Raw genomic sequence first — 25,594 nt, 5'->3', positions numbered from 1 at the left:
CCCTCAAAAATAAAACAAAACTATTCCTACTGTAAAAGCCAGCAAATGTTCTTTAAATTTGTTTTTTAAAAAAATTTTGCAGTGTTTTTCTTTATGAAGATATGCTTAATTGTCCTTATGTTACAGTTGGCCCTCCATATCAATAGTTCTGTGCTGTAGATTCAACTAAGTGCACATAGAAAATGGTTCAAAAAAAATTGTATCTGTATTGAGTATGTACAGACTTCTTTTTATTTTCCTTATTCCTAAATAATAGAATATATCAAGTATTTACATAGTATTTGTATTGTATTAGGTATTATAAGTAATCTAGAGAAGATTTAAAGAACTTACAAGGATGTGCATAGGTTATGTGCAAATACTACACCATTTTGTGTCAGGAACTTTTGAGCTTCACAGATGTTGATATCCACAGGGAGTCCTGGAATCAGTCCCTTTTCAGGGAATGACTAGTAACTATTTTTAGATTGAAATTTTTTCAATTTCATGTTTTTTTTTTTAATCTTTAAAGAAGATAGAAGCAGAGGATAGGAAAGGCAGCAGAATACAACAGACACTAGTATGGCAACATGTAAATCAGTGGATGTGTAACTGATATGATTCTGCAATCTGTATACGGGGTAAAAATGGGAGTTCATAACCCACTTGAATCAAAGTGTGAAATATGATATGTCAAGAACTATGTAATGTTTTGAACAACCAACAATAAAAAATTAAAAAAGAAAAAAGAAGATAGAAGCAATTTAAATGAATGGACTTTACTTTTATTGATTTAGAAAACCAAGTAAAAACAGTTTTTATTCACTGAAGTACATTTTGAAATTGATCTTTGAAAACTGTATTTTTAAATATTAATGCTATTCTGCTTTTATTGACTAACTTCAGCAACACCAACAAAGATCCCAACAGATACTAGCACTCCTCCCAGACAACATTTACCAGCTCATGAAAAGATGGCTCAAAGGAGGTCATCATTTAGTAGCCAGGTAAGCTCTATAGTTAATATACTTTTGAATAAAGATTAATTAAAAGGGAAAGTTATCTAAATGTTCAGAAAAAGTAGTTGGTATATGACACTCAAGATTTTCCTTTAATTTTTGAAGTGGTTACCATACATATAAGTCATTTTTGTTATTTTTCAGGTAAAATGTTAGGGTTTTTTTTTTTGTTTGTTTGTTTGTTTTCTGTTTTTTCCCAGTTGTGAACAGCTGATAATTGAGAACAATTTTATATCTACATTCAGATACCAATCACCTATTGTTAAATCCAGCCAACTTCTGAGACCTCATGCATGGTACTATGGCAGTGCCTTGGAAGATACAAAATAAATAGGGAAAAGGCTTTTCCAGTGTAGAGAGGGAGACATACCTGTACTCAATTTACAAAAATATGAGGCATATTGTAAGTTCAGTGATCAGTATATCGTGTGTATATTTCTGGTGGAAGTACTCATATTTGATAATGAGTGTCACTTCAGTGATATTTTTTATTTTGCTTCTAGTCCATAAATTCCCAGTCTGTTGGTCCATCATTAACACAGCCAGTGATGTCGCAAGCTGCAAATTTACCAATTCCACAAGGCATGTCCCAGGTATTTTTTGTTTGTTTTAGTTGAGTATTTACAAATGATAAATTGGTTTTAGGTAAATATGATTAAGTTTATAAATAGTTTTACATATATTTAAAATAAATAAAATATAACTATTATGTGTGTGTATATATATACATATCTATGTAAGTACACATGCATATTTATTTATTTACACTTATAGGTGCAATGAATCTTAACTAGGGGCATTTAGAGTGTCTGAGGACATTTTTGTTTGATACAATGATTATGGAGTACCACAAGCCCTTAGTAGACATGGGCCAGAGGTGTCAGGTGTCTTTTGAGATGCATGGCAGTCTTGTACAACAAAGAAGTGTACTATTTAATATACCAAAACACCACTTCCTCTGTTGAAAAATACTAAAGACATGAAGTTATTAAAGGTGAAGTGTAACAGTTCATTTTGTTCTTCCTATGGATGTTGGAAGAATTGAGTAACTTTATTCATATTTTAGTTTTTGTGTTCAAATATAGGATATTTATTGATTTCCTGGGTGTAACAAGAATTGTAGGTGTTGACAATATTTATATTAGCTTTACTAAAAGGCTATTGCATCTAAAGCAAAAAAAGTTAATTATGATACTATTATATAGTCTCTGTACATCATATAGACCCTTAATGCAGCCTGAAGAAGTGAAGAAAAACTTTCTAGGAGAATTGTTGTCTGGCCCACAACCCAAAAAAGGTCTATAAATAAGCAAGACAAGGGTGATTCCAAAAGTGATGCTGTTACTTTTGATCGTAACATTTTAACTTGTGATTTATAATTTGTTCAGTGCCTCAGATATGTTAAGAATACTACTTAATAGTAATAAACATAAAATCTTAAGACTTGTTTGTCATTAAATAATTTTATAATTCTGATTTCTAATAATATGTTATCATATAAGGACTTTATAACATCACTGTTTTGTTAGGTATTACAATTTAGTCCTCCAATCCTATTTGCCAGAAGCTATTCTAGTACCTGGAGACTAAGTAGTACAATATTGAAGGACGAATAGATAGCAGAAGAAATCAAGGATGAAATGAAAAAATACATAGAGGTAAATGAGAATAGTGATATAGTATATCAAAATCTCTGGGACATTATGAAGGCAGTTCTACGAGGAAAGTTCATAGCATTGAGCTCATTCATTAAAGAATAGAAAGATACCAAATAAATAACATAACATTACATCTAAGGTCTTAGAAAAAAGAACAAATCAACACCAAAATCAGTAGAAGACAGGAAATAATTAACATCAGAGCTGAAATCAATGAAAGTGAAATTTTAAAAATCAACAAAACAAAAAGTTGGTTCTTTGAAAAAAATAAACTTAGTCAAACTAACAAAAGAAAGAGGGGGAAACTCATTATTAAAATTTGTGATGAAAAAGGAACTATCACCACAAACACTACAAAAATATAAAGGATAACAGATACTGTTTTGAAAATTTATACTCCAGTTAATTAGAAAATCTTGAAGACATCGACAGATATTTAGAGACATATGACCTACCCATATCAAACCAGGAGTACATAGAAACTTTTAAACTTTAAGTAATGGAATTGAAAACACCATGAAAAGCCTACCAGCAAAGAGAAGCCCAGGACTGGATGGATTCTCAGCCAAGTTCTGCCACACCTTGAAAGAAGAACCAACACCAGTGTTCTTCAAATTATTCCATGAAATAGAAAAGGAGGGAACCCTTCCAAACTCATTCTGTTCCTGATATCAAAACCAGACAATGTCACATCAAGGAAAGAAAACTTCAGACCTATATGCCTGATGAACATAGATGCAAAAATTCTTATAAAATACTGGTGAATCTCATTTAAAAAACATTAAAAAGATAATAGTGCACCAGGATCGAGTAGTCATCCCAGGAATACAAGGTTGGTTCAACATACAGAAATTAATAAATGTAATTCACCACATAAAGAGACTTAAAGACAAGAACCACAGAAGAAGCATTTGACACAGCATCCATTCATGTTCATTACTCTAGAAAAATTAGGAATAGTAGGAACATTAACATTATAAAAGCTATATTTCTAAACCCAAGGCCAACATCATTCTAAATGGAGAAACACTGAAAGCATTCCCTCTAATAACTGGAACAAGACAGATATGCCCTCTTTCACTACTTTTATTTAGCATAGTCCTGAAAACTCTAGCCAGAACAATCAGGCAAAAGAATGAAATTAAAGGGATATGAATAGGAAAAGAAGAGCTTAAATTATCCCTGTTTGCTGGCAACATGATCCTATATTTAGTACCCAAAAAACTCCACCAGAAAAGTTCTAGAACTCAAAATGAATTCAGCAAAGTAGCAGTATACAGAATTAACACCCATAAATCGTTCCTATACACCAATGATAACCAGCTAAAAGAGAAAATAGGAAAACTACCCCTTTCACAAGCCTAAAAAAAAAAAAAAATACTAGGGAACCAGCCTAACAAAAGAGGTGAAAGACCTCTACAATGAAAACTACAGAACTAAAGAAATTAAAGAAGACCTTAGAAAGAGGGAAGGATCTCCTGTGTTCTTAGAATTAACATTGTCAAAATGGCCATACGACCAAAAGTGCCATACAGATTTAATGCAATGGCTATTAAAATTCCAGTGATATTCTTCATAGAACTAGAAAAAGCAGTCACGAAATTCATTTGGAAAAATAAGAAGCTCAGAATAGCTAAAGCAGTCATACCAGACCTTAAATTATACCATAGAGCTACAGTAACAAAAACAGCATAGTATTGGCACCAAAAGAGGTGTGAAGACCAATGGAATAGAATAGAAGACAGAGAAACAAACCCACATAAATATAGTTATCTCATACTAGACAAAACTACCACCAAAACACACACACACACACACACACACACACTGGAGTAAAGAGAGTCTCTTCAACAAATGGTGCTAGGAAACTGGAAATCCATATATAATAGAAGGAAATTTAACCCCTCTAATCCTGCACTCAACTCAAAGTGGATCAAAGACCTCGATATTAGACCAGAAACCTTGCATCTTCTAGAAGAAAGTATAGGCCCAGCACTCCAACATTGTCAGCTTAGGAACTAACTTCCCCATTCAATATCTCTAACTACTGGGGAAATGCAGATTAAAACTACACTGAGGTTTCACCTCACTCCAGCCAGAATGGCAGTTATTAAGAATTCAAGTAACAATAAATGTGGGGGAAAGGGTAACTGATATATTGCTGCTGGGACTGCAAATTAGAGTAACCACTCTGTAAAGTGGTGTATGGAGATTCCTCAAAAAATTAGGAATGAAACCACCGTTTGACCCAGCTCTCCCAATCCTTGGTATATATCCAAAGAATTTGAAATCAGCATACTACAGTGATGCAGCTGCATGAATATTTATAGCACCTCAATTCACAATAGCTAAGCTATGGAACCAACCTAGGTGCCCTTCAGTAGATGAATGGATAAAGAAAATGTGGTATCTATACAAAATGGAATATTTCCCAGCCATAAAGAAGAGTGACTTTACGACATTAGCCAACCAGTGGATGGAACTGGAGACTGTCAGCTAAATGAAATTAGCCAGTCCCCTCAAAACCAAAGGTTAAATGTTCTCTCTGATGTGTGGATGCTAGCCCACAAGAGGGGTGAGGCAGGTAGAATAGAAATTCAGTAGATTAGACAAAGAGGCATGAAGGGAAAGGAGGGAAGATAGGAATAGGAAAGACAGTGGAATGAATCTGATATAACTTTCCTGTCTACATATATGAATTTACCACAGTGAATCCTAACACTGTGTACATTCACAAGACTGAGATCCTAATTAAATAAGGTATATTCCATGTTTGTATGAATGTATCAGAATAGATTATACTGTCATGTATAACTAAAAAGAACAAATAAAAATTTAAAAAATACTATTTGTCTTCAAGTACTAACAGACTAGCATTCTACCTAATGAGCTATATCCACAGCCCAAGCATTTCATAACATAGGGATATTTTTATGCAATAAGTAATGTACTATGTCAAACATACTAGTAAGCATTCAAATTTCACATTTCACTCACTAATAAAGCTCCAATACTTTGTCTTTTTGTTCTATAATTTTATTTCCTGTTATCCTTTGTTTTATGTTTGTTTCTATTTTCTTTTATGTACTTAATAGAAGTCCATTAAATGGTGACAACATGTTCACCTACAGGTTCAAATAACATTAGTTAAAATATGTTCGATAACATAAGTACAACATATTTTGACTAATATAAAAAAGACATGAAGCAGTTGTGGTACTAAATTTGTAATATTTTCTCAAACCTAGTAGAATCTAATGTATATATAATATGGTCTGTTTTTTGTCATCTTCAGAAGTCAAGTTTGTATACTTTGGAAAGTAGTCTTCGGTATCCTTAATACAAACTTTTGAAGATAGGATAAAAAAGCATGGGGTAAACCATACAGTTCACTGTAGGAGAATATTTTAAAATAGATTTTCAGTAACTTGAAGTTTTTTTCTGCCCTTATACTATATAATGTACTGAATATTCATGGAAATAATCAAATGAGACTATGTTGACTTAAGAGGTGAATTATCAAATGTGGCTAAATTACAAGCAGTAGAAAACAGGCACTGTTTATTACTTAAGTGTAAATCATAGAGAAATAAGATTGAAAGCCCTGGAAGTAGAGTAACTTTGTTTTCCTACATAATACATGCATTTATTCATAATTGCTTAAAAGTCTGCTTTAAACTTGTCTGATGACAGTATCAGTTGAAAACATGAGTGAAAATAGTAATGTTAGTTATCTATCAGATTTTTGTCACTCTAGGTATCTCTACTGATAATGCAAGTAAAAGGACATTGTAGGAATGACAGAATTTGATATGAATGAATTCTAGGTATAGGCTCCATTTCCACATGGTGAAGAATAGACACAACATAAAAAGTAATTTGTTCTAGTAAGTAGCTGAGCCACCATTTGAACTCCGGTCTTCTAACTCCAGGTATACTTGTAAACATTCAAGATCCACTCAGAAGTCAAAAGCAAACCAGAAATTCGAACAGGGATAATATTTTTTAAAAGTATTAACTAGTAACTAAGAAAATCTGAAGAATACAGGAATAGGAGATGTAGACAGCAGCCACTAACTAGATGTCAGGGAAAGCACCCAAGGAAGACAGACTTGAAGGATTCCCACTAACTGACCAAACATCTCTTCCCCTATGCCAGGCTGAGAGTCATATCTCATTTTGGGGAGGCATGGCTATAGCCACTGGGTGATGGAAAAGTTCAAATAGCTGCACAAAGGAGGTCTGGAGAGCAGGAAGTCACCTGCTGTGGGAAACTTACAGCCCACTAAGGTATCATTGAGACTTGCTGAGGTGCTGTTGAGACCCCAGCCCCACAAAAAGAAAACAAAATCAAGGTGAATAGTTGTCAGGCTATCCACGCAGAAACACTCTACAGCTCTTGAACTCTTCCTTCACAAGTCCGTGTCCACTTAATTATAAATGGGGGGTCACTATAAAAGGCCCCTGCTTGTGGGCCTCTAGGACCTCCATCAGAAGCCCTCCTGGAGGCAGAGGACCGTGATTTTACCCTACAGGTGCCAGCCTTCCACTGGCACCACTGATACATGAACACGAAGGAAAAGCACCAGAAGCAGGAAAATAAGCACCTTTGTTTGCATTGCCCTCTAGGACCATCTGCTGACATGGCTAATTTGTACATGCCAGCAAAGGAGAAAGTCCTAGGTCCCATGTCACAAAGCAAAGATGGCAGATTAGAAGTTGAGAGGCAATACATGATAACTGACATAACATTCCTAATTCATGGTATACTGCTTATTTTTCACATTGCACAATTAAAAGAAGCAAGTATTTCTAAAATATTTTATACTTTTTTCCACACGTGGTACTTCAGTTTCAGTTTTCAGCGCAGCTAGGAGCCATGCAGCATCTGAAAGACCAGTTGGAGCAACGGACACGGATGATAGAGGCAAATATTCATAGGCAACAAGAAGAACTAAGGAAAATTCAAGAACAACTTCAAATGGTCCATGGTCAAGGGCTGCAGGCAAGTTAATGTTTTTTGGTTTTTTTTTGAGTGCAAAGAAAGTGTGCCATTCACATTTTGTTTTGCTAGGAAACTGGCTTTTCTTAATGAAAAGAAGATGCATTTCCCAGATTCCATTCCGTAAATACCCATTAATTACATGATCAATATGATTATATTTACTTTCTCCAAAGATATTCATTCCTAAGGATATTTCCACCAGCATTCTTGTTTTTCCAGATTACTGAAATCCAAATTTTAGTATTTACATTACATCCTTAATAGAAAAGTTACATTTTTTTAAAAAAGCTTTAAGGTGCAGAATTTGTAAGTAATAGTAAATACCAATAGGTATGTTTCATATTTGTCTTACTCGTCCAAGCAACAGGACTATTCTAGGTGACTAGAACTTTGGTAAAGGAAAACTTTAAATGAATTATTTCTGCCTAATTTCATAAATTTTAAATGATGGATGATACAAAGCCACCAGTCCACAGACCTTTGAGTGGCACTGAGTTACACTACAATTGGAAACACGATAGGTTAGGATGACTGGAATTATGAATGTGAAATTTCACATTTTATTCAGTAATTATTTTTGATCAATCAAAATGATTTATGATGTTGTTATTTATTGTCTTTTAAACTTGGTTTGAAACTTTGTTTGCTATCATTTGTCTTTAATTCCCAGCACCATCACTGCCCCCCCCACACCAAAAAAAGAGAAAAAAGCTCATTTAAATGTAATCTTTTATTTTCACAGATGTTTTTGCAGCAGTCAAACCCTGGGTTGAACTTTGGTTCTGTTCAGCTTACTTCTGGAAATTCATCTAACATCCAGCAACTCACACCTGTGAATATGCAAGGCCAGGTTGTTTCTACTAACCAAATTCAAAGTGGAATGAATACTGGACATATTGGTACAAGTCCGCACATGATACAACAACAGACTTTACAGAGTACATCTACTCAGGTAATGTCAAGTACAACGGGAAATGGAATGTTGAGTAATTGAAGTATGAACTAATGTTAAAACGAAAATAAAGTCCTATCTTACGCCGTCTTTTAAAATGTAATAGTAATTAGAACACAAAATACTGAGATGATCACTAAAATATTTTGTACAAAATTATGTTCATGTTAAATATTTTCTCTATTTTGACATTTTAAAAATTTTATGATCTGTTTAAGTATCTAGCCTAATTATACAATTTTCTTGTAACTTACAGGCTACTACCATATGTTAAAATTTTGCGAAGGAGATTGATCAGGAAACATGTTCTCATATCTCACATGTACATAATAGACTGTTGAGATCAGTGGTGGTTTAACTAACATTCCATAAAATTCTGGTATCTAGTGTATATTTGTGACTATAGATGAAAAATATAAAATGAAAAATGAATAAATATACCTAACCATCAGTCACTCATTCATGTATGTTTTCTGTCATCACTGTTAGGATCACACTCCTTTTAAAGTTATAGCTTACCTTCTAACAGGGAAGTCAAGACTAATTCATTGTTACTACCAGTCATTCCTTTGTAATTAGATCTCTTTCAGAGTAATATGTCCTGCCACACACTGTTAGGTTAGTTGTTAAAACAGTGACTAGTAGAAGCATACTTCCCAAATAACTTTGCTCAGTTAATCTTTCTGTAAAACCTTCTCTTTTCTAGCAGAATCAACAAAGTGTACTGAGTGGGCACAGTCAGCAAACGTCTCTTCCCAGTCAGACGCAGAGCACTCTTACAGCCCCACTGTATAATACTATGGTGATTTCTCAGCCTGCAGCTGGAAGCATGGTCCAGATTCCATCCAGTATGCCACAGAACAGTACCCAGAGTGCTGCAGTAACTACATTCACTCAGGACAGACAGATAAGGTAGTTGTCATACCTCATTTGTTATTTTCAGAGTTGTAAATTGATTAATTTAAAGCAGTGATTTGGGACTAAGGACATAGCTCAGTGGTAGAGTGCTTGCCTAATATGCACAAGGCCCTGGGTTCAATCCTAGCACTATAAAACACAAAACAAAAATATCTGATAAGTTGATTTTTTTAAAACATGATTTTAGTTTGTTGCTCATTGAAGCCATGGTTCTTAAATTTGAAATTAAAAAGATACATCCATTGTTTAAAGATTTTATAATAAAAGAGTACCAAATTTTGTTTGTTCTCTAAACATGAGTTACTAACCCAGGCATTATGCTGCTCACCTATAATCCCAGTGGCTCCAGAGGCTGAGGCAGGAGGATTGCAAGTTCAAAGCCAGCTTTAGCAACTTAGCAAGGCCTTAAGTAACTCAGTGAGACCCTGTACAAAAAAGTTCTGGGGATGTGGCTCAGTGGTTAAGTGCCCCTGGGTTCAATCCCCAATACCCCCCCCCCCAAAAAAAAAAAGAGTTACCACATATTACAGAATCCAAATTCTGCAGCTTATTGTTGTACAAGGGCTATGTGATACTAATCTTTAAGATATAGATGTTAGAGAGTTTTCATGTAGTAACAGTGGTTAGGGTAGCTTTTCGAAGTCTTTAAGTGCTCAAAATATATTATTTCATTTTTTTTTAATGTATGTTCAGATCTTCTTTCCCAAGAAAAAGTGAATTTTTAATAATTTAGTCAAGGGCCTGTCACTGGTTAAGTCAGTGAGGAGGCTTTGGACCTGGGTGTCTGGTTTCAAAGTTCCATTGCATAAACATATATACTACAGGAAGTTTTTGTGTGCTGTTCTAGACAAACAATAGTCTATGACTTATTTTAGTGAGAAGTTCAAATAGCTGGCTTAGCATTTCTTTGAAAAATCTGTTTCTGTTTTTATACTGGGAAGCTATCTTTTTAAATAAAAACTATAGGATCTTTGCAATTTTAAATGCTTTTATTTTTTTATTTCAAATGTTCTTCTTTTATATACAGTTTTCTGTATTATTAAGCACAATTTTATTAAAATCATGTTAATAGTTTTCATAGGAAAGAAGCTGCAAGATTACTACTAGACAATGAAAAACAGAGAACTTATTACTTCTCTTTGAAGCTTATTTCCCTCAACTTAAAAAAAAGTTTCAACTTTTAGCTCTCACATCCTGAAGAGGAAGTCTTATAAATGTGCTCCAATGAAATTCAGAGAACTTATTTTTGTTTAGGTTGCTGGGGATTCAGCCCAGAGCCTTGCACATGCTAAGCATGTACTTTACTATGAGGTACACCTATAGTCAGAGGACTAATTTTAAAGCCTGAGTGGAAAGACATTAAATTTGAATGCTGACATACATTTTAGAGGATGCAGTTTAGCAACTCTTTGTACATACATATCTGTTTCTTGAGGAGAGGAAAACATTTCAGCAGACATATGAAGCCTACCATATTTGTATATGGCATTGTCCTGTCCCTTGAGGAAAGACCAGAGTAGTAAAAGTAATAGAAAGGAAGATACCATCTCACTCCAATAAGAATGGCAGCCATTATGAAGTCAAACAACAATAAGTGCTGGCGAGGATGCAGGGAAAAAGGTACACTCATACATTGCTGGTGGGACTGCAAATTGGTGCAGCCAATTTGGAAAGCAGTATGGAGATTCCTTGGAAAGCTGGGAATGGAACCACCATTTGACCCAGCTATTCCCCTTCTCGGACTATACCCAAAAGACCTAAAAAGAGCATACTACAGGGACACAGCCACATCAATGTTTATAGCAGCACAATTCACAATAGCTAGAATGTGGAACCAACCTAGATGCCCTTCAATAGATGAATGGATTTAAAAAATGTGGCATTTATACACAATGGAATATTACTTAGCACTAAAAAATAACAAGATCATGGCATTTGCAGGCAAATGGATGGCATTAGAGCAGATTATGCTAAGTGAAGTTAACCAATCCCTAAAAAACAAATGCCGAATGTCTTCTCTGGTATAAGGGGGATGACTCAAAATGGGATAGGGAGGAAGAGCATGAGAAGAAGACTACCACTAAATAGGGAAGAGAGATGGGAGGGAAAAAGAGGGAGAAGGGGAGTTGCATGGAAGATGGAAGGAGAACCTCATTGTTATACAGAATACATATATGATGTTGTAATGAGAAAAAGAAAAAAAAAAGTGTGTCACATTAGATTGGATAGAGAGAAAGGATGGGAGAGGAGGGGGAGTAGTAGGGGGGATAGGAAGGGCAGCAGAATAGAATAGACAATATGATTGATGTATGTACATTCCGTATATGTATTACATGTCAAAATACATTCTGCTGTCATGTATGACTAAAAAAAATTTTTAAAAAGTAATAGAAAGGGAAACAAGTCATATTATTTGGTGTAATGAATACTTAGTAGGCTTTTGGAAGGGAAGAAGTGAGCAGTTTTATGAATTGGGCAGGCAGGTGAAGGGAGGAGTCGTCAGGGAAAGCTTCACCACAGGAGATAATTGGCCTGCCTTAAAGAGCTTGGCCTTGAGTTTGCCTGTGGCAAGGAATTCAAGGAGGAATTCTAGGCAGAGGAAACAGTATATACAAAGCCACAGAGTGGGGTTGAGCATAAGTAGATTAAAGAATGTCTTGGGATGAGATAGATAAAGTATTATCTTTAAAAGTGACTCGTTGCAATTCAGGTATTAATTTTGTTTAAGATTACAGAGAAATTGGCACTTAGCTCTTCTGTGATTAAACATACTTTGTTCATGTTGTTTCTTTGAGCTTTCTTACACAGAATTTTTTAAAATTCTGTTTTGTTTTTTTGTTTGTTGCATTCAAGTGTTTGGCCCTGATGTATATAAAATACAGTATTTTATTTACAAGATCTGGCATGGACACAAACTAAATTTATTTTAGGGGATAGGGTTTTAGCTCAGAGGTATAATGTTTGCCTAGCATGCACAACACCCTAGGTTTGATTTCTGGCACCATAAAACAAATAAGTAAATAAATAAAAGTAAATTTATTTTGTCTGTGAATATATAAATAAAGTACATGTGTACTAAGCTTAATATTTGTACCTACTTTAAATAGTTTATAATGTGGTTATGTCATGCTGTATCTACAGTATGATTTTATCTGTTTCCTTGCTGTAGTTGTCAATGTTAGAAACAAACTTCTTCTCAGAAAGAAATGGAAAAAGTTTTGCTCCCCGAAGAGGCATTATTTTTTGTCTTTGTTAAGAAAATAGAAGAAGGAGCTGGGCATAGTGTCACACACCTATAATCCCAGCATCCCAGAAGGTTGAGGCAAGAGAATCACAGGTTTGAGAATGGCCTGGGCCACTTAGCAAGAACCCATCTCAAAAAACAAAACAAGGAACTGGGTGTTGTAGTGCATGTCTATAAACCCAGTGACTTGGAAGGCTGAGGCAGGAGAATTGCAAGTTCAAGGACAGCTTCAGCAAGTTAGTGAGGCTCTAATAAGCAACTTGATAAGGCCATGTCTCAAATAAAAATTAAAAAGGGCTGGGGACACTGAGTGCAGTGGCCCATGCCTATAATCCCAGCAGCTCAGGAGGCTGAGGCAGGAAGATTGTGAGATCAAAGCTGCCCTCAACAACAGTGAGGTGCTAAGCAACTCAGTGAGACCCTATCTCTAAATTTTAAAAAAGGGGCCGGGCTAGGAATGTGGCTCAATGGTTAAGTGCCTCTGGATTACAACTCGAGTGTAGTCCCCCCCCCCCCCCCAAAAAAAAAAAGGTCTGGAGATACAGCTTAGTGGTAAAGTGTACCTGGGTTCAGTCTTTATTACCAAAACAAAAAAAATCTAACACAGTGGGCACCATAATATGATAAATTTATAAACTACAAGTACTTTATTCATTTGTTTTGATTTGTGTTGTTTTAAATATTTATTTTTTAGTTGTAGTTATTTTATTTATATGTGGTGCTGAGAATCGAACCCAGGGCCCCGCATGTGCCAGGCAAGTGCTCTATCGCTGAGCCACAACCCCAGCCCTTGATTTATGTTTTTTAAGTTACCACCTTTAAATGTACATTTCTTACATAAATATAAAGTTTTTAAAAATTACCATATGGTAGCTTTAAGTTTGTTCCTGAACTATGTGCCACTTTATCTGACTCCTAATTACCTAGCCACTTTATGAAAAGAAAAAGTTCATTTTTCTTTCAGTTTAAAAATTTTTTAACTGTGGTAAAATATACATAAAAAAATTTACCATAGTAACCATTTTAAAGTATGTGGTTGAATGGCCATTGAGTATATTCACACAGTTGTTGTCACTCTACCCTCAACAATCTGTCCCCAGAACTGTTTTCATTTTTCCAAACTGAGTCTTCATTCTTCATAACCATTAAACAACTTCCTAGCTTGCCCAACCCTGCCTCTTATCTATGGCAACCACCATTCTACTTTCTATCTGTATGAATTTGACTACTTTGAGTATTTCATGTAAGTCAAAATACAGCATTTATCCTTTTGTTATTGGCTTATTTCACTTAGCCTAATGTTCTCAGGGTTCATCCATGTTGTAGCATGTGTCAGAATATTCTTCCTTTCTAAGGTGAAATAATATCCCATTGTATTATATACTGTATTTTGTTTATTGATTTCACCTGCCAGTGGACACTTGAGTGGCTTCCACCTTTTGTTAAGTATGACTATGCTGCTATGAACATGGGTATAAGAGTATCTGAGTCCCTCCTTTTATTTCTTTTGGATGCCCAGGAGTAGAATTGCTTCATATGGTAATTCTATTTAATTTTTGTAGGAATTGCCATATGGTCTTTCATTTTACAATACTACCAGCAGTACACAGAGGTTCCAGTTTCTCTACATCTTTGCCTACAGTGGTTATTTTTGTTGGATTTTTCTGTAATAGCTATCCTGATGGGTGTAAGGTGGCTGCTGCTTCTTGTTTTGATTTGCATTTCCTTAATGATGTTGAACAACTTTTCATGTGTTTATTGGCCATTTATATATCTTTTTTGGAGAAATACCTATTCAAGTTATACCTGTGTCCGTTTTTTAAATGGGTTGATTGTTGTTTAGTTGTTATCGTTCTTCATATGTTCTGGTTATTATAATAACCAGATAAATCAGATACACGATTTGCAAGCATTTCTTCCCATTATTGAGTTGCCTCATGCTGTCAGTTTTGCCCTTGGATGCATACAATTTTTAATTTTGTGTAGTCCAGTTTATCTGTGTGTGTGAGAGAGAGAGAGAGAGACAGACAGAGATAGAGAGATACTGAAGGTTGAACTGAGACCTTGTACTTGCTAGGCAATCACTCTACTACTGAACTACATCTCTAGCCCTTTTTATTTTGAGTCAGGGTCTCACTAAATTGCCCAGGCTGGCCTTGAATTTGAGATCATCATGCCTGGGCAGTCTATTTATCGTTTTTGTCACCTGTGCTTTTGGTGTTATCCAAGGAATCATTGCCAATTACAATGTCGCAAAACTTTTCCCATTTGCTTCTAAGAGTTTTATAGTTTTAGCTTTTATGTTTGGGTGTTTGCTTCCTTTTGAATTGATTTTTGCATATGACGTAAATCAAAAGAACTAATTAATCAAGAACTAATTAACTTCATTCTTTTGAATATGGATATTTTAGAAAGTTATTTTTTATTATATCTGTTTTTGTTGTCATATGTTGATTTTGCCACATACATTTATGTCTTGCTGAAATCCCAAAGAGAATTTTTAAAAACAAAAGCAAAATAGAAGCATATAGCTTTTATAAAAATAAATTGGCAGTATTATTATCTTAGATAAGGGTTCATCTCATTGCCTTTTTGTGATGTATACTTTGTACTTTTGACTTTACTTCTTTTTTTCCTCTACAGATTTTCTCAAGGTCAGCAACTTGTGACCAAATTAGTGACTGCTCCTGTAGCTTGTGGGGCAGTCATGGTACCTAGTACTATGCTCATGGGTCAGGTGGTGACTGCCTATCCTACTTTTGCTGCACAACAGCAGCAGGCACAGACACTGTCAGTAACGCAGCAGCAGCAGCAGCAGCAACAGCAACAGCAACAGCAGCAGCAGACTTCCCAGGAACAGCAGCTTCCTCCAGTTCAGCAACCATCTCAGGCTCAACTGACTCAAACACCACAGCAGTTTTTACAGGTAACTCTTCCTACAAGAAGCCACCTTAAACCTATTTATAATAGAATTAGGTGCTAAATTAAAGGTTTGTAAATTATCTCAAAAACTCATAAAAGTTTATGTACAATTTAAATCTCTACGAAGATAGAAAGCTTGTCCTGGGTAGCCATTGTTTTCCTTCTCTTCATTGAAAGACTTTTAGCCCTGCTATTGGTATACCAAGTGATGTGAGCTGCAGGGTAGAATAAGTAATTTTGGGCCTATATGAGGGTACTTTTGTAAAGCCTATTTTCCTCTCTGGAACTACAGTTTCTGGAAGTCAAGCAGAGACTCCTTTCTCTGTCTATTTCCTTTCTCAATACCCAACAAATTCTGTCCTGCATAAGCAGGGGTATAAAAGGGATTTCTGTATCAGCCTACATATTATCTTAAATTATTTTGTTGGAATAAAGTTTATTGGAATTTTTCTGTTATAAATAATGTCAGAGGAGAAATAGTGGTAGTACACAGTATGTGTTATAGTTACAACTTGGATTCTAAAATCAGACTGTCCTGAGATTGCGTCACTGCTATACCACATATTGTGTGACCTTTGGCAAGTTAAACTGACCAAGCCTCACTTATTGCCTGGATGTGATAATAGTTCACAGATATTTAAAAAGTATAAATAGCTGATTGTAGTATAATGCACCTAACTAGCTGTCATGTATAACCACTATGTTGACAAATGTAATAAGTACTCAGATTAACCAAAAAACAGATATGTGGGTAAATTATATAGGATCTCCTTATCCAAAGGTTACAGCATAAGTTACCTATGGCAGGGTTGTCAGCAAAGAAATAAACAGAAACAGTCTCTGGATCTCAGTACCCTCACTTGGAAGTCCAGCTCTTTCCCTTCCCTTTTACCTTGAGCACGTTTGTATGTAGATTAGCCTTGATTTGTACTGGAGACCACCTCATCTGGAACAGGCACTTGTCATCAGTTTCACAGTTATACAACTAGAATATTCAAAAGTATACTATATATTAAAAAGTAAATACAGCTTTAATTTATCACTGTTTGTATCGTAGTCCAGATATAAAGCTTGTTTTGATGATGTGGAAGACAAAAACAGATTAGTTGCCAAAATACATCTGGTAGTCATACAGTCTCTTAGACCTTAAGTCTGTACTGTAGCCATTAATAAATGGCTTTGCTATTAATATAAAGTAATAAGAATTTAAAACAAGTCCTAAACTATTATCTAAGGGAAATATATCCAATGATAATTAAGCAGAAACTTATATAAAAAAAGAGGATTTGCCTTAAGATCTCAGTCTATCAAGGAAGAAAGACCTCTAAAAGAATTAACTTTCTCTTTCTTGATTCTCCCAAAAAAGGCACCTAAAGATATCCATAAAAAAGATGAGTGATGCCCTTCATAAATATACTTGTGTATAATAAATGTACAGTTTGCTTTTTAAAATTGTTTATCTGTCCCAAAATGTACTTAAGTTGTAATCCTGTAAGACTCCTACATATCCTGAATTCATCTCACACAGAGTTTTGCTAATAACAGAGAGAAAGAAAACTCTAAAGGTCCTTACCAAAAGCTTAATGGTCTTTCAGGTTTAAGAGAGAGAGAGAGAGAGAGAGAGAGAGAGAGAGAGAGAGAGAGACTGACTCCTTCATACACACTCACAAACATCACCCACAACAACTCCATTTTAAAATTAAGAATCTTGCAGCAAATGTATTGTCTTTCGGAAGGACTTTAAAATCTTAACTTTCTTTTAGCTAGTTTCATATATATCCTGGAGATACATTTATAAATAATATGCCAGAAGTAAAAACTTGGTAAAAGAAATTGAGGTGCATAGAATTGAGACTTGCATCAGGTCAGGTAACTTGTAAATGGCAGAGCAAAACCCAAATGCGGGGCTTCTGACTACAGATCCTGGGCCTTTTTTGGTTTGAGCTGTTTTTGTTGTAACATCCTAAGAATGTGTGGTTTCTCTCAAGACATTAGTTGCTTTCTATACCATGAAATCTCCAGTTCAGATTCCTTCGAAAAGTGAAATTTTTGTTATATTTTCAGAAAGGAAAAGCTTCTTAAGCATGCAAAAATATGATTTTAATCTTAGAGAGCAAAAATGTCCCTTGGATAGTGCACAACTTTAGCAAATCTTATGTGCACAGTATAATGGAGAGGGTAAAATAATGTTGGGTAATACATTGATTTTTCCTTTTTAGACTTCTAGGTTGCTCCATGGGAATCCTTCAACTCAGCTCATCCTCTCTGCTGCGTTTCCACTACAACAGAGCACCTTCTCTCAGTCACATCACCAGCAACACCAGTCTCAGCAACAGCAGCAACTTAGTCGGCACAGGACTGACAGTTTGACTGATCCTTCTAAGGTTCAATCACAGTAGCACAAGTACTTCCTCCAGCACCAAAGGAGGAAGGTGGTGGTCCATAAACGTTGCTCAGATGACCTGAGGTTAGGAGGAAAAGTTCCAGCAGTTTCATGAGATACAGTATTGAGTGTTCTAGTTCCTGGAATTAGTTGGTAGGGAAAATGTGCCTAGTGCTATAGATGTACGTTAAAACCAGCCAGCAGAAGATGATCATAGGGACATAGCCAATTCTGACAGTGTTTCAGTTGCCCAGATATTTTTTGATGGAAAAAGAGTATATTGCCAAATGTTAAGAAGCTCAGCTATAAAATGACCTCCAGTGAATCAGAAAGGCACTAACAATGTTAGTCACTTCTAGTGGTCTGTGCCTGCTATCAAGTGTTACAGAGGACACACCACTGCCATGTCAGGGGTTTGCTTACAATGATGCCATGAAGATAATCTGGTAGTCAATAGCCCCCACCTTAAGCCCCTCTCCCTTTTCAGATAATGATGGAACAGTAATTTCAGAATGTTGTGTGGGTTTAAATTTTTTGTGTACAGATACTGTAAAAATATGTATATGTCTGGATGAAGGAGAGAAAGCAAAACATTGTGTAAGCTGCATGAAAGCATTCTCTCTTCCATATGAGTACATTTCATTAGATTCCGACACCATGTACAAACTGATACATCAGTCTCTGTTTTTCCTTTTGTTTACAACATAATAGTGTTCTATTCACTTTTCCAGGGCACAAGTCTTTTTGTTCATACTTTGGCTGTGATGTCACAGTTTGTTCAGTGAGGTATGATGTGCTGCTGGGAATGGATTTTTTTTCAGGTTAAATTATTGATACAACAAGACTTTCAAGTTATTCAGAAATATCCCTCATTTCATTATTTTTGTTTGAAAATAGGATTTGCACTGCTTTATTTTAGATGGTTGGGAGTTTGATCACATATTTTGATATATTTCATTGTTGCAAATATTTATGTAAATGGTTTTCAACAAGCCTGAAAGTAATTTCAAGAATGTTTCAGTTATAGGAATAAAATTTGCACACAAACATTATAGGCACTTTTTAACATTCCCAATGGTGGGAATTTTAACTTTTAGGATTTGTTGGAATCTTTTTATTATCCTTCACAATTTCAATGCTTCTTTTAGTCAGCAATGATTCAGGGTTATTTGAGGGGGGGAACCCATAGTGCCTTGATTTTAATTCAGGTGATAACTCACCATCTTGAACTTATTGTCTGGTTTCAGTAGCAGTTTTTGAAACCTTAGTACATTTTTAACAGCATGTGGGTGTCAGTGTCATTATTCTCCTAAGTTCCTATGAAGACTGCTGTGAGTCTCTTGGACTGGGGTACAAATAATTTAGAAATAAAAAAGATGACAACCTAACACTACACACTTTAAAGGTTCCCAAATTTGTTTCCTAAATTAAACAGTCGCTGGGCGTGGTGGTGCATGCCTGTAATCCCAGCGGCTAGGGAGGCTGAGACAGGAGGATTGCGAGTTCAAAGCCGGCCTCAGCAATGGCAAGGCACTAAGTAATTGAGTGAGACCCTGTCTCTAATTAAAATATGTAATAAGGCTGGAGATGTGGCTCAGTGGTTGAGTACCCCTGAGTTAAAACCCAGGTACCCCTCCTCCAAAAGAAAAGACCCCCCAAAAAAACCCAACAAAACAAAAAACCCTAAACAGTCATTTAAGAATTACCAGTAAATATTGGCTCATTATAATATTGATATTTTTACCCAAAAAGGGCAAGTATTGGCTTTGTATTTCACTACATTGGGATATTGTAACTCACATGCTTTGTAAACATGAACTAAGATTTCATCTGGCAATATCATGTTCTAAAGGTAATAAATTTCAACACAAGTTACATATATTAAAAATAGTAATTTTTTAGATTTTATGGTACTAATACTGAAATTTACAACTATAGAACAAAAGATTAGTGGAAATTTCTTATTATAATATAAAAAATTATTACTAAAAAAGGGGAGGACAGATGTAATAAATCAAAATTGACCTTAAAAGAAAATGTAACAGAATTGAAGTTGTTAAACAGAAATGGTTTTGTGCAATGAAAATCACCTACTGCAGAAGTACTAGATAAAAGGCTCAGGGGAATGCCAAGTCAGTTCTCTGTCCTTACCTTTGCTATCATCCTTGAGGGACAAATTGTTTTTCTGTAACAAAAACAAAACCATAACTGTCTATAATTAAATTAGAAAATTAATACTGTAAAAGAAAACAACCAAAGAAAATGGTACTTACCCTTCTGCAAAAGAAGTGTGACTAGATACCAGTTAGTAATTAACATATCATGGAGTTCTAGCTAAATGATCATCCAGAAGAGATTCCTGACATTCCCATGAATGTCAAGATTGGTTGTCAGAATGTGTGTACCTGAGCATATGTGCACATGGCAAAATCAGTGTTGTAAAATATGGCAATAGCATTGCTTTTCTCCCCTTCCAAATTGCCTTTCTTGACCTTATGCCATTCCATATAAATCTTGAGTTGTGCCTCATTTATTTATTGGCAATACCTAGTGATAAGGACTTAGCTAACAAAAGATATGAACTATTGAGTTAAGGCTTGCCCTCTAAGTACCATACTTAAAAGAAAGATTATGAACTGTGAATACTATGTACTCAACAGAAGCAAAACAGGCCACAAAGTAAATCTGCAGATTATTTGTTTAACTCACATTCTTCAACTCTTAACTCCTTTAAATATTTTCCATCTTAACTGAATATTTGGGGAAGGAGAAAATTTATGTCACAATTCCTGTTGTTCTTCATGATTCATCTTTTTCCTGCTTGAAATTTACAGTTGCTAAATTTAAAGAAGCAGCCATGCTTTTTTTCCTTTGCTGTCAGTATGGAGTATTATGTTGGAAAAAACTGTTCAGCACAAGCTGCCCCTTCTTTACTTTGGTTTCCTTGTGCTTCTCCTAAATTTGAGTTGCAAGGCTAGTCCCTGTCCCCTTCCTTCCCTGTGAGACTTAAGCATTGAGAGGGAGATTCAGCAGTTGTCTGTTCTGTATTCCATTTTCATAGCCAAAGTTGTTAATTCAAATCCCAAACCTAAATCATGAAAAGATACCAAATGGAACCCTTTTCAGCTTCCCTCTGCTTTACTCTCACAGGGATTCAGTTTCTCTTAAAAACATTTTATTCTGGGTGGCACTTTTTAGATAAGAAACTGTGGAGGTAAAGGAAAGATGCCAGCCCCCCTGCAGTTATCTTTCTGTGGACTGCTGGGGCACAGTGTGAGCCAGTATTGCCTCGCAAATACAAATGAGAACTGCAGGGATTAATAAAGTTGCTGCTGAGAGTGATGTCACACCAGAACCTAGACACTTGAAAAGTACTTGTTTTTGTTTTGAGTAAAATATGGGCAGAAAAGTAAATGTGGTGAATGGGGTGGAAGGGGCGGTGTAGTGTGAAAGTAAATACTACAGTTCAGTTTTCCGAACTACATCCTAAATTCAGGGGGTAATTTTAGAGTGATGTGCTCTGCTTTGTCACTTAGATGTGGCTTAGGAATGTACTAGTAATAAAAGGATGCCAGTGATCTTGACTAGTTTGTTAGAGAATATTTAGTGCAGAATAGTGAGTGTGTTTGAATTCTTCAGATGTGCTGTAGTTGTTGGTTGTTGCCTTAAAGCAGTCTCTTGAAGTTAGGAGCACTGAAGCAGTCCAGCTCTGTAAAGGGCATTGTGTTGAAGGGAGATATGAACCCTTGTTCGAAGCCTTAGAAAAGGACCCTGAAAATAGCCTAAAAAGGTAGAAATTCTTTTCAACTGGACATTATTCTTTATGTTTGAAAATGTTTCCACTACACTGAGGCAAACTTTTAAGTGGACTACAGATAGAAAATTAAACTTTAGTTTTTCTACTTTTTTCTATTTCTTTGGTGATTGAAGATTTGTTTGAACATTTGTGTAAAGCTCATTCAAGTCTACAACCTTTCCTATATCTGTGGCCCTGTTCTTAGTCCCACGGGAGTCCACATTGGAAAGTATAAACACTGGATATTAATATTGCTGAGTGCATCTAGCCAGGAGAAAGCTGATTGGAACTTTTCAGTGGTGGAGAAAACACAGCACAAAGGCACTTGCCATTTTAATAGTGATTTGGAGAGAGAGATCTTTTTAAGTTTGTCTGAATTGGGTGAGCATTCTTCTAAAAGGAGCTTCTGAAGTCATTGCAAAGGAAAAGAGTCGACTATTTTTATAGCATATTTAATATATTTGTATATAACTATGAGTATAGTAGAAACCCTCCACATGCTTCCCACTTTTCTAATTTCCTCCCCTTTTTGCCATAGCCCTAGTATAGCCTCGTCCGCATGGGTAATGTGCCTATTGTCAGCCTACCAAAAGATAGTGCTGCTGCTTTTTGAGACAGGTGAGAAGACCAGACTCTCATGCCTGGGGATCCTTTATGGGAGGAATAGCACACACTTAACATACTGCAGTCTAAAAGCATCATTTTGAAATGTAACAAGCACTTTATTGCAATTATTCATTTTGATAAAGTTTATCTTAGGCATTAACCATTTCTAAAGGATCCCCAAATCATCACTTAGGTGAAATAATAAAATGACACATTTCTGAGAAATGTTTAGATCCAGTGAACCGTAGTAGGTTTATGGGAGTGATCTCAAGATAGCCAAATGAACTCTTGACTTTTGTTTTGAATGTGGTGGAATTAAGAGACTGTAGATGCCTAGTTCCATTTAAACACTATTGTAAACCTATCTTGCCTATTGTGTGGACACCAAAAGAGACCAATGAGCCTGTTTATTTTCAGAGGTCTAGGAAAATTGCATCCATGTGAGTAGATGTACTGAACTAATCTAAAAGTGATTGGTGGTGATATTTTAGAATACAGTAATTTCAAGAATTATTCTGAGTGTTTTAAATGTGCCCTGAAATGTTGGCATGTCATTTCAGCGTTTCCATTTGAATTCTCTTGTAATATTTTTGCACAAAAATAACTGAGAAAAAGACTACTTTGGTTGAAGAAAAAGAAAAGTATAATTTGGTCTTATTTTAATGTCTCCTGTGGAAGCACTGGGGATAAATTTTGTTGGTATAGTTATTAATTCAGGATATTTAAAACAGTGTTGAACAGCTCACAAGAAATTAAGCAAACTTGGATATTTAAAAATTAAAATACTTTCTTTCCATTTGACTGTTTTGCATAGTTTTTTTTCCCCCCACACTGTCATAACACTACATTCCTTGTTTTTCTTAAATAATACTTTGCAGGTTTTGATATTTTGTACAATGCCTGGATTATTCCTAGGGAATGATCTTTAGCATAATAGGATATAGTTTCTAAGGAGACTATTAAGTAAAATTACATCTCCACCACCAGCAAACACTGAGGTGCTGCATTAAATGACAATCAAAATAGTAAGTATTTAGAAAGTGGTTGAAAGAAGCAATTGCTTTGAAAGCAGTTCTCTGGGTTTCTTGAGTAAAAATCAGCTAAATATATTTATTTATATTTTTAGGTATCTTTGCATTCTGTTTTCTCATCTGTGATTTAAGTGTCATGTATCTAATTTGTGGTTGGTTGTTTTGCATCATCTTGTACTTGGAGAACTGGCTCTTATTTGGGGCTGTTGCTAGCTCTCTTGATGACTCCAAGAACAATCCAAATCTGTTTCACTGCAGGATGGCAGTGGAGGGCCCAAATTCAGATGCCTCTACACTTCCTTCCTGCTCTCAAATAATTGAAGAAAAAAAAAAATTAAAAGGTAACTCCTTTAAACTCTGCTTTACATAACTCGGATCTTTTTCTAGTTTCACTTGCTGCCTTCTCTATTTTACAGGCACTTTTTGTATAATTACGTTCCCCAAATACAGCCAAAGGCCAGTATGACAGAACCAATGGCATGCATTGCCTCTATTTTGTCCATTTCAAGTCATGTTAGTAAAACAGCATCTTCTAATGGCTGTCATTATCATATCCATATTAAAGTCCTTAAATACAAATGGAATAATGTATACACACTGAAAACTTGTACTACAAAAGTTTGCTGTCTTTATATAGTGTAGTGTTGCTTGATGTTTTAAAAACAAACCAAACCTCCATACACAGCATTGTCCAATAAAGCAGTGTTTGAACATTCTGAAGCCTAGCTATTTGAGGATTCTTCTTGCTTACATGTATTGGTACATAATCCTCCACATTAGAGCTCCCAGAGTAACTTTGGAGTCCCATAGGCTAGGAATAGCACACACAGGGATCCCTTAGAGAATGTTAATTAAAACATGTCAACCATATGTTGGTTTAAATCAAAGATATGCTATGTTTTCAAATGCATGCTTTTAAATCTCTGAGCAAACTGTGACATCGCTTTAAGAATTAACATTCGTGTGTGTGTGTGTGTGTGTGTGTGTGTGTGTGTGTGGTGAGAGAGAGAGAGTAAGTTGGCTTGTACTGGTGCAGATTCACTGCTGGCAATGGTTGTGCCAGTACTAAGAAGCTAGAATGTGGGGAAAGCCGTTATCTTCAAATTGATGTGTACCTAGACAATCATCTTAGCAAAAAAGTTGTCCAGGAAAAATTAAAAAAAAAAAAGTCAGCCAGAATAGAACGGCTGTAATTTAAACCGTTCTAGAATTATTTTGAAATCTATTTTACTATGGTTTAAGTTAGGGAAGGGCCTCAGTATGGCACTTTCATATTCACTCTGTGTGAAGATCAAAACCCAAAGATGAGTTAAATCAGTGCTGTACTGAAACCAGTTAGTGCAAAAAAAAAAAAAAAAAAGTTTTATCTTTGTAAATTTTTAATTGTTTAACATCAAGTTGGTAGTTGTAAAAACACACACCAAATTCTTTTCTAATGTTCTATGTGGTTCTTAGTGTGCTATTCTTTATTCTTGACATTGCTGTCTTTACTGCTTGGTTCTTGGTTTTAAAATAAAAATGTAGACGTAGCCTGTCATTCTTATTTCCAAAAGGGTAGAGCTGTTATTAAATGGCTACTGAATACCTTTTTTTCCCCTAAAGCAAACATTTAAATGAAATCCAAATTAATTTACAAAAGTGAGACTTGGCATTTTTCAGGTATTGTCTCCTGCCAAAGTCCTAAATTGCATAGAAGCATGAGGGATAATGAATGGTTTCAATGGTGCTATATTAGAGTCTTTGATTTCTATGAGCTATGTTTGGAAATATTGTATAAAATATGTGGATCATTTTGTTACCAACTTAATATTGCCATCTTAATTTGATGTTACAATTGGCTACACTCACTTTTCAAAGCTGTCCATTGAAAAGGAAGTCAAAATGTGTGACTAGCCTACCTCCACTCAGGCTTCTTGCTCTGTGATCATTTTTTCCAAGTTATGATGTGCATAGCTTTTCAAATCTACATGTACTCTTATAATGTTCTTTCCCACAGATTCTTGTATATTCAGAACCTAAAATTATAGCAAGAGAACCAAGCAGTAGTATTGTGGATTTTTTTTTTTTTTTTGTAAATGTAA

The 25,594-nt window shown here is 35.3% G+C and overlaps 1 protein-coding gene across 8 annotated transcripts in view; it reads left to right on the top strand.

The window, feature by feature from the left end:
- The window catches only part of Clock (clock circadian regulator), a 111,337-nt gene extending 88,059 nt beyond the window's left edge, over positions 1-23,278 (top strand). For 7 of the 8 annotated variants that reach the window (XM_071614294.1, XM_071614293.1, XM_071614296.1 and 4 more), the window contains 7 exons: positions 886-986; positions 1,502-1,591; positions 7,509-7,661; positions 8,404-8,613; positions 9,320-9,525; positions 15,419-15,701; positions 17,917-23,278. In XM_071614294.1, the coding sequence (XP_071470395.1) occupies positions 886-986; positions 1,502-1,591; positions 7,509-7,661; positions 8,404-8,613; positions 9,320-9,525; positions 15,419-15,701; positions 17,917-18,096 (1,223 nt within the window). In that variant the 3' untranslated portion in view covers positions 18,097-23,278. The remainder of the gene's footprint in view (positions 1-885; positions 987-1,501; positions 1,592-7,508; positions 7,662-8,403; positions 8,614-9,319; positions 9,526-15,418; positions 15,702-17,916) is intronic. The other variant, XM_071614299.1, reaches the window with a different exon arrangement.
- Positions 23,279-25,594: the final 2,316 nt, after the last annotated feature.

The sequence above is a fragment of the Marmota flaviventris genome, chromosome 7, assembly GCF_047511675.1.
Source record: "Marmota flaviventris isolate mMarFla1 chromosome 7, mMarFla1.hap1, whole genome shotgun sequence".
NCBI lineage: Eukaryota > Metazoa > Chordata > Mammalia > Rodentia > Sciuridae > Marmota > Marmota flaviventris.
The sequence above is the reverse complement of the archived record's forward strand: the minus strand, read 5'-3'. Positions and strand labels throughout refer to the sequence as shown.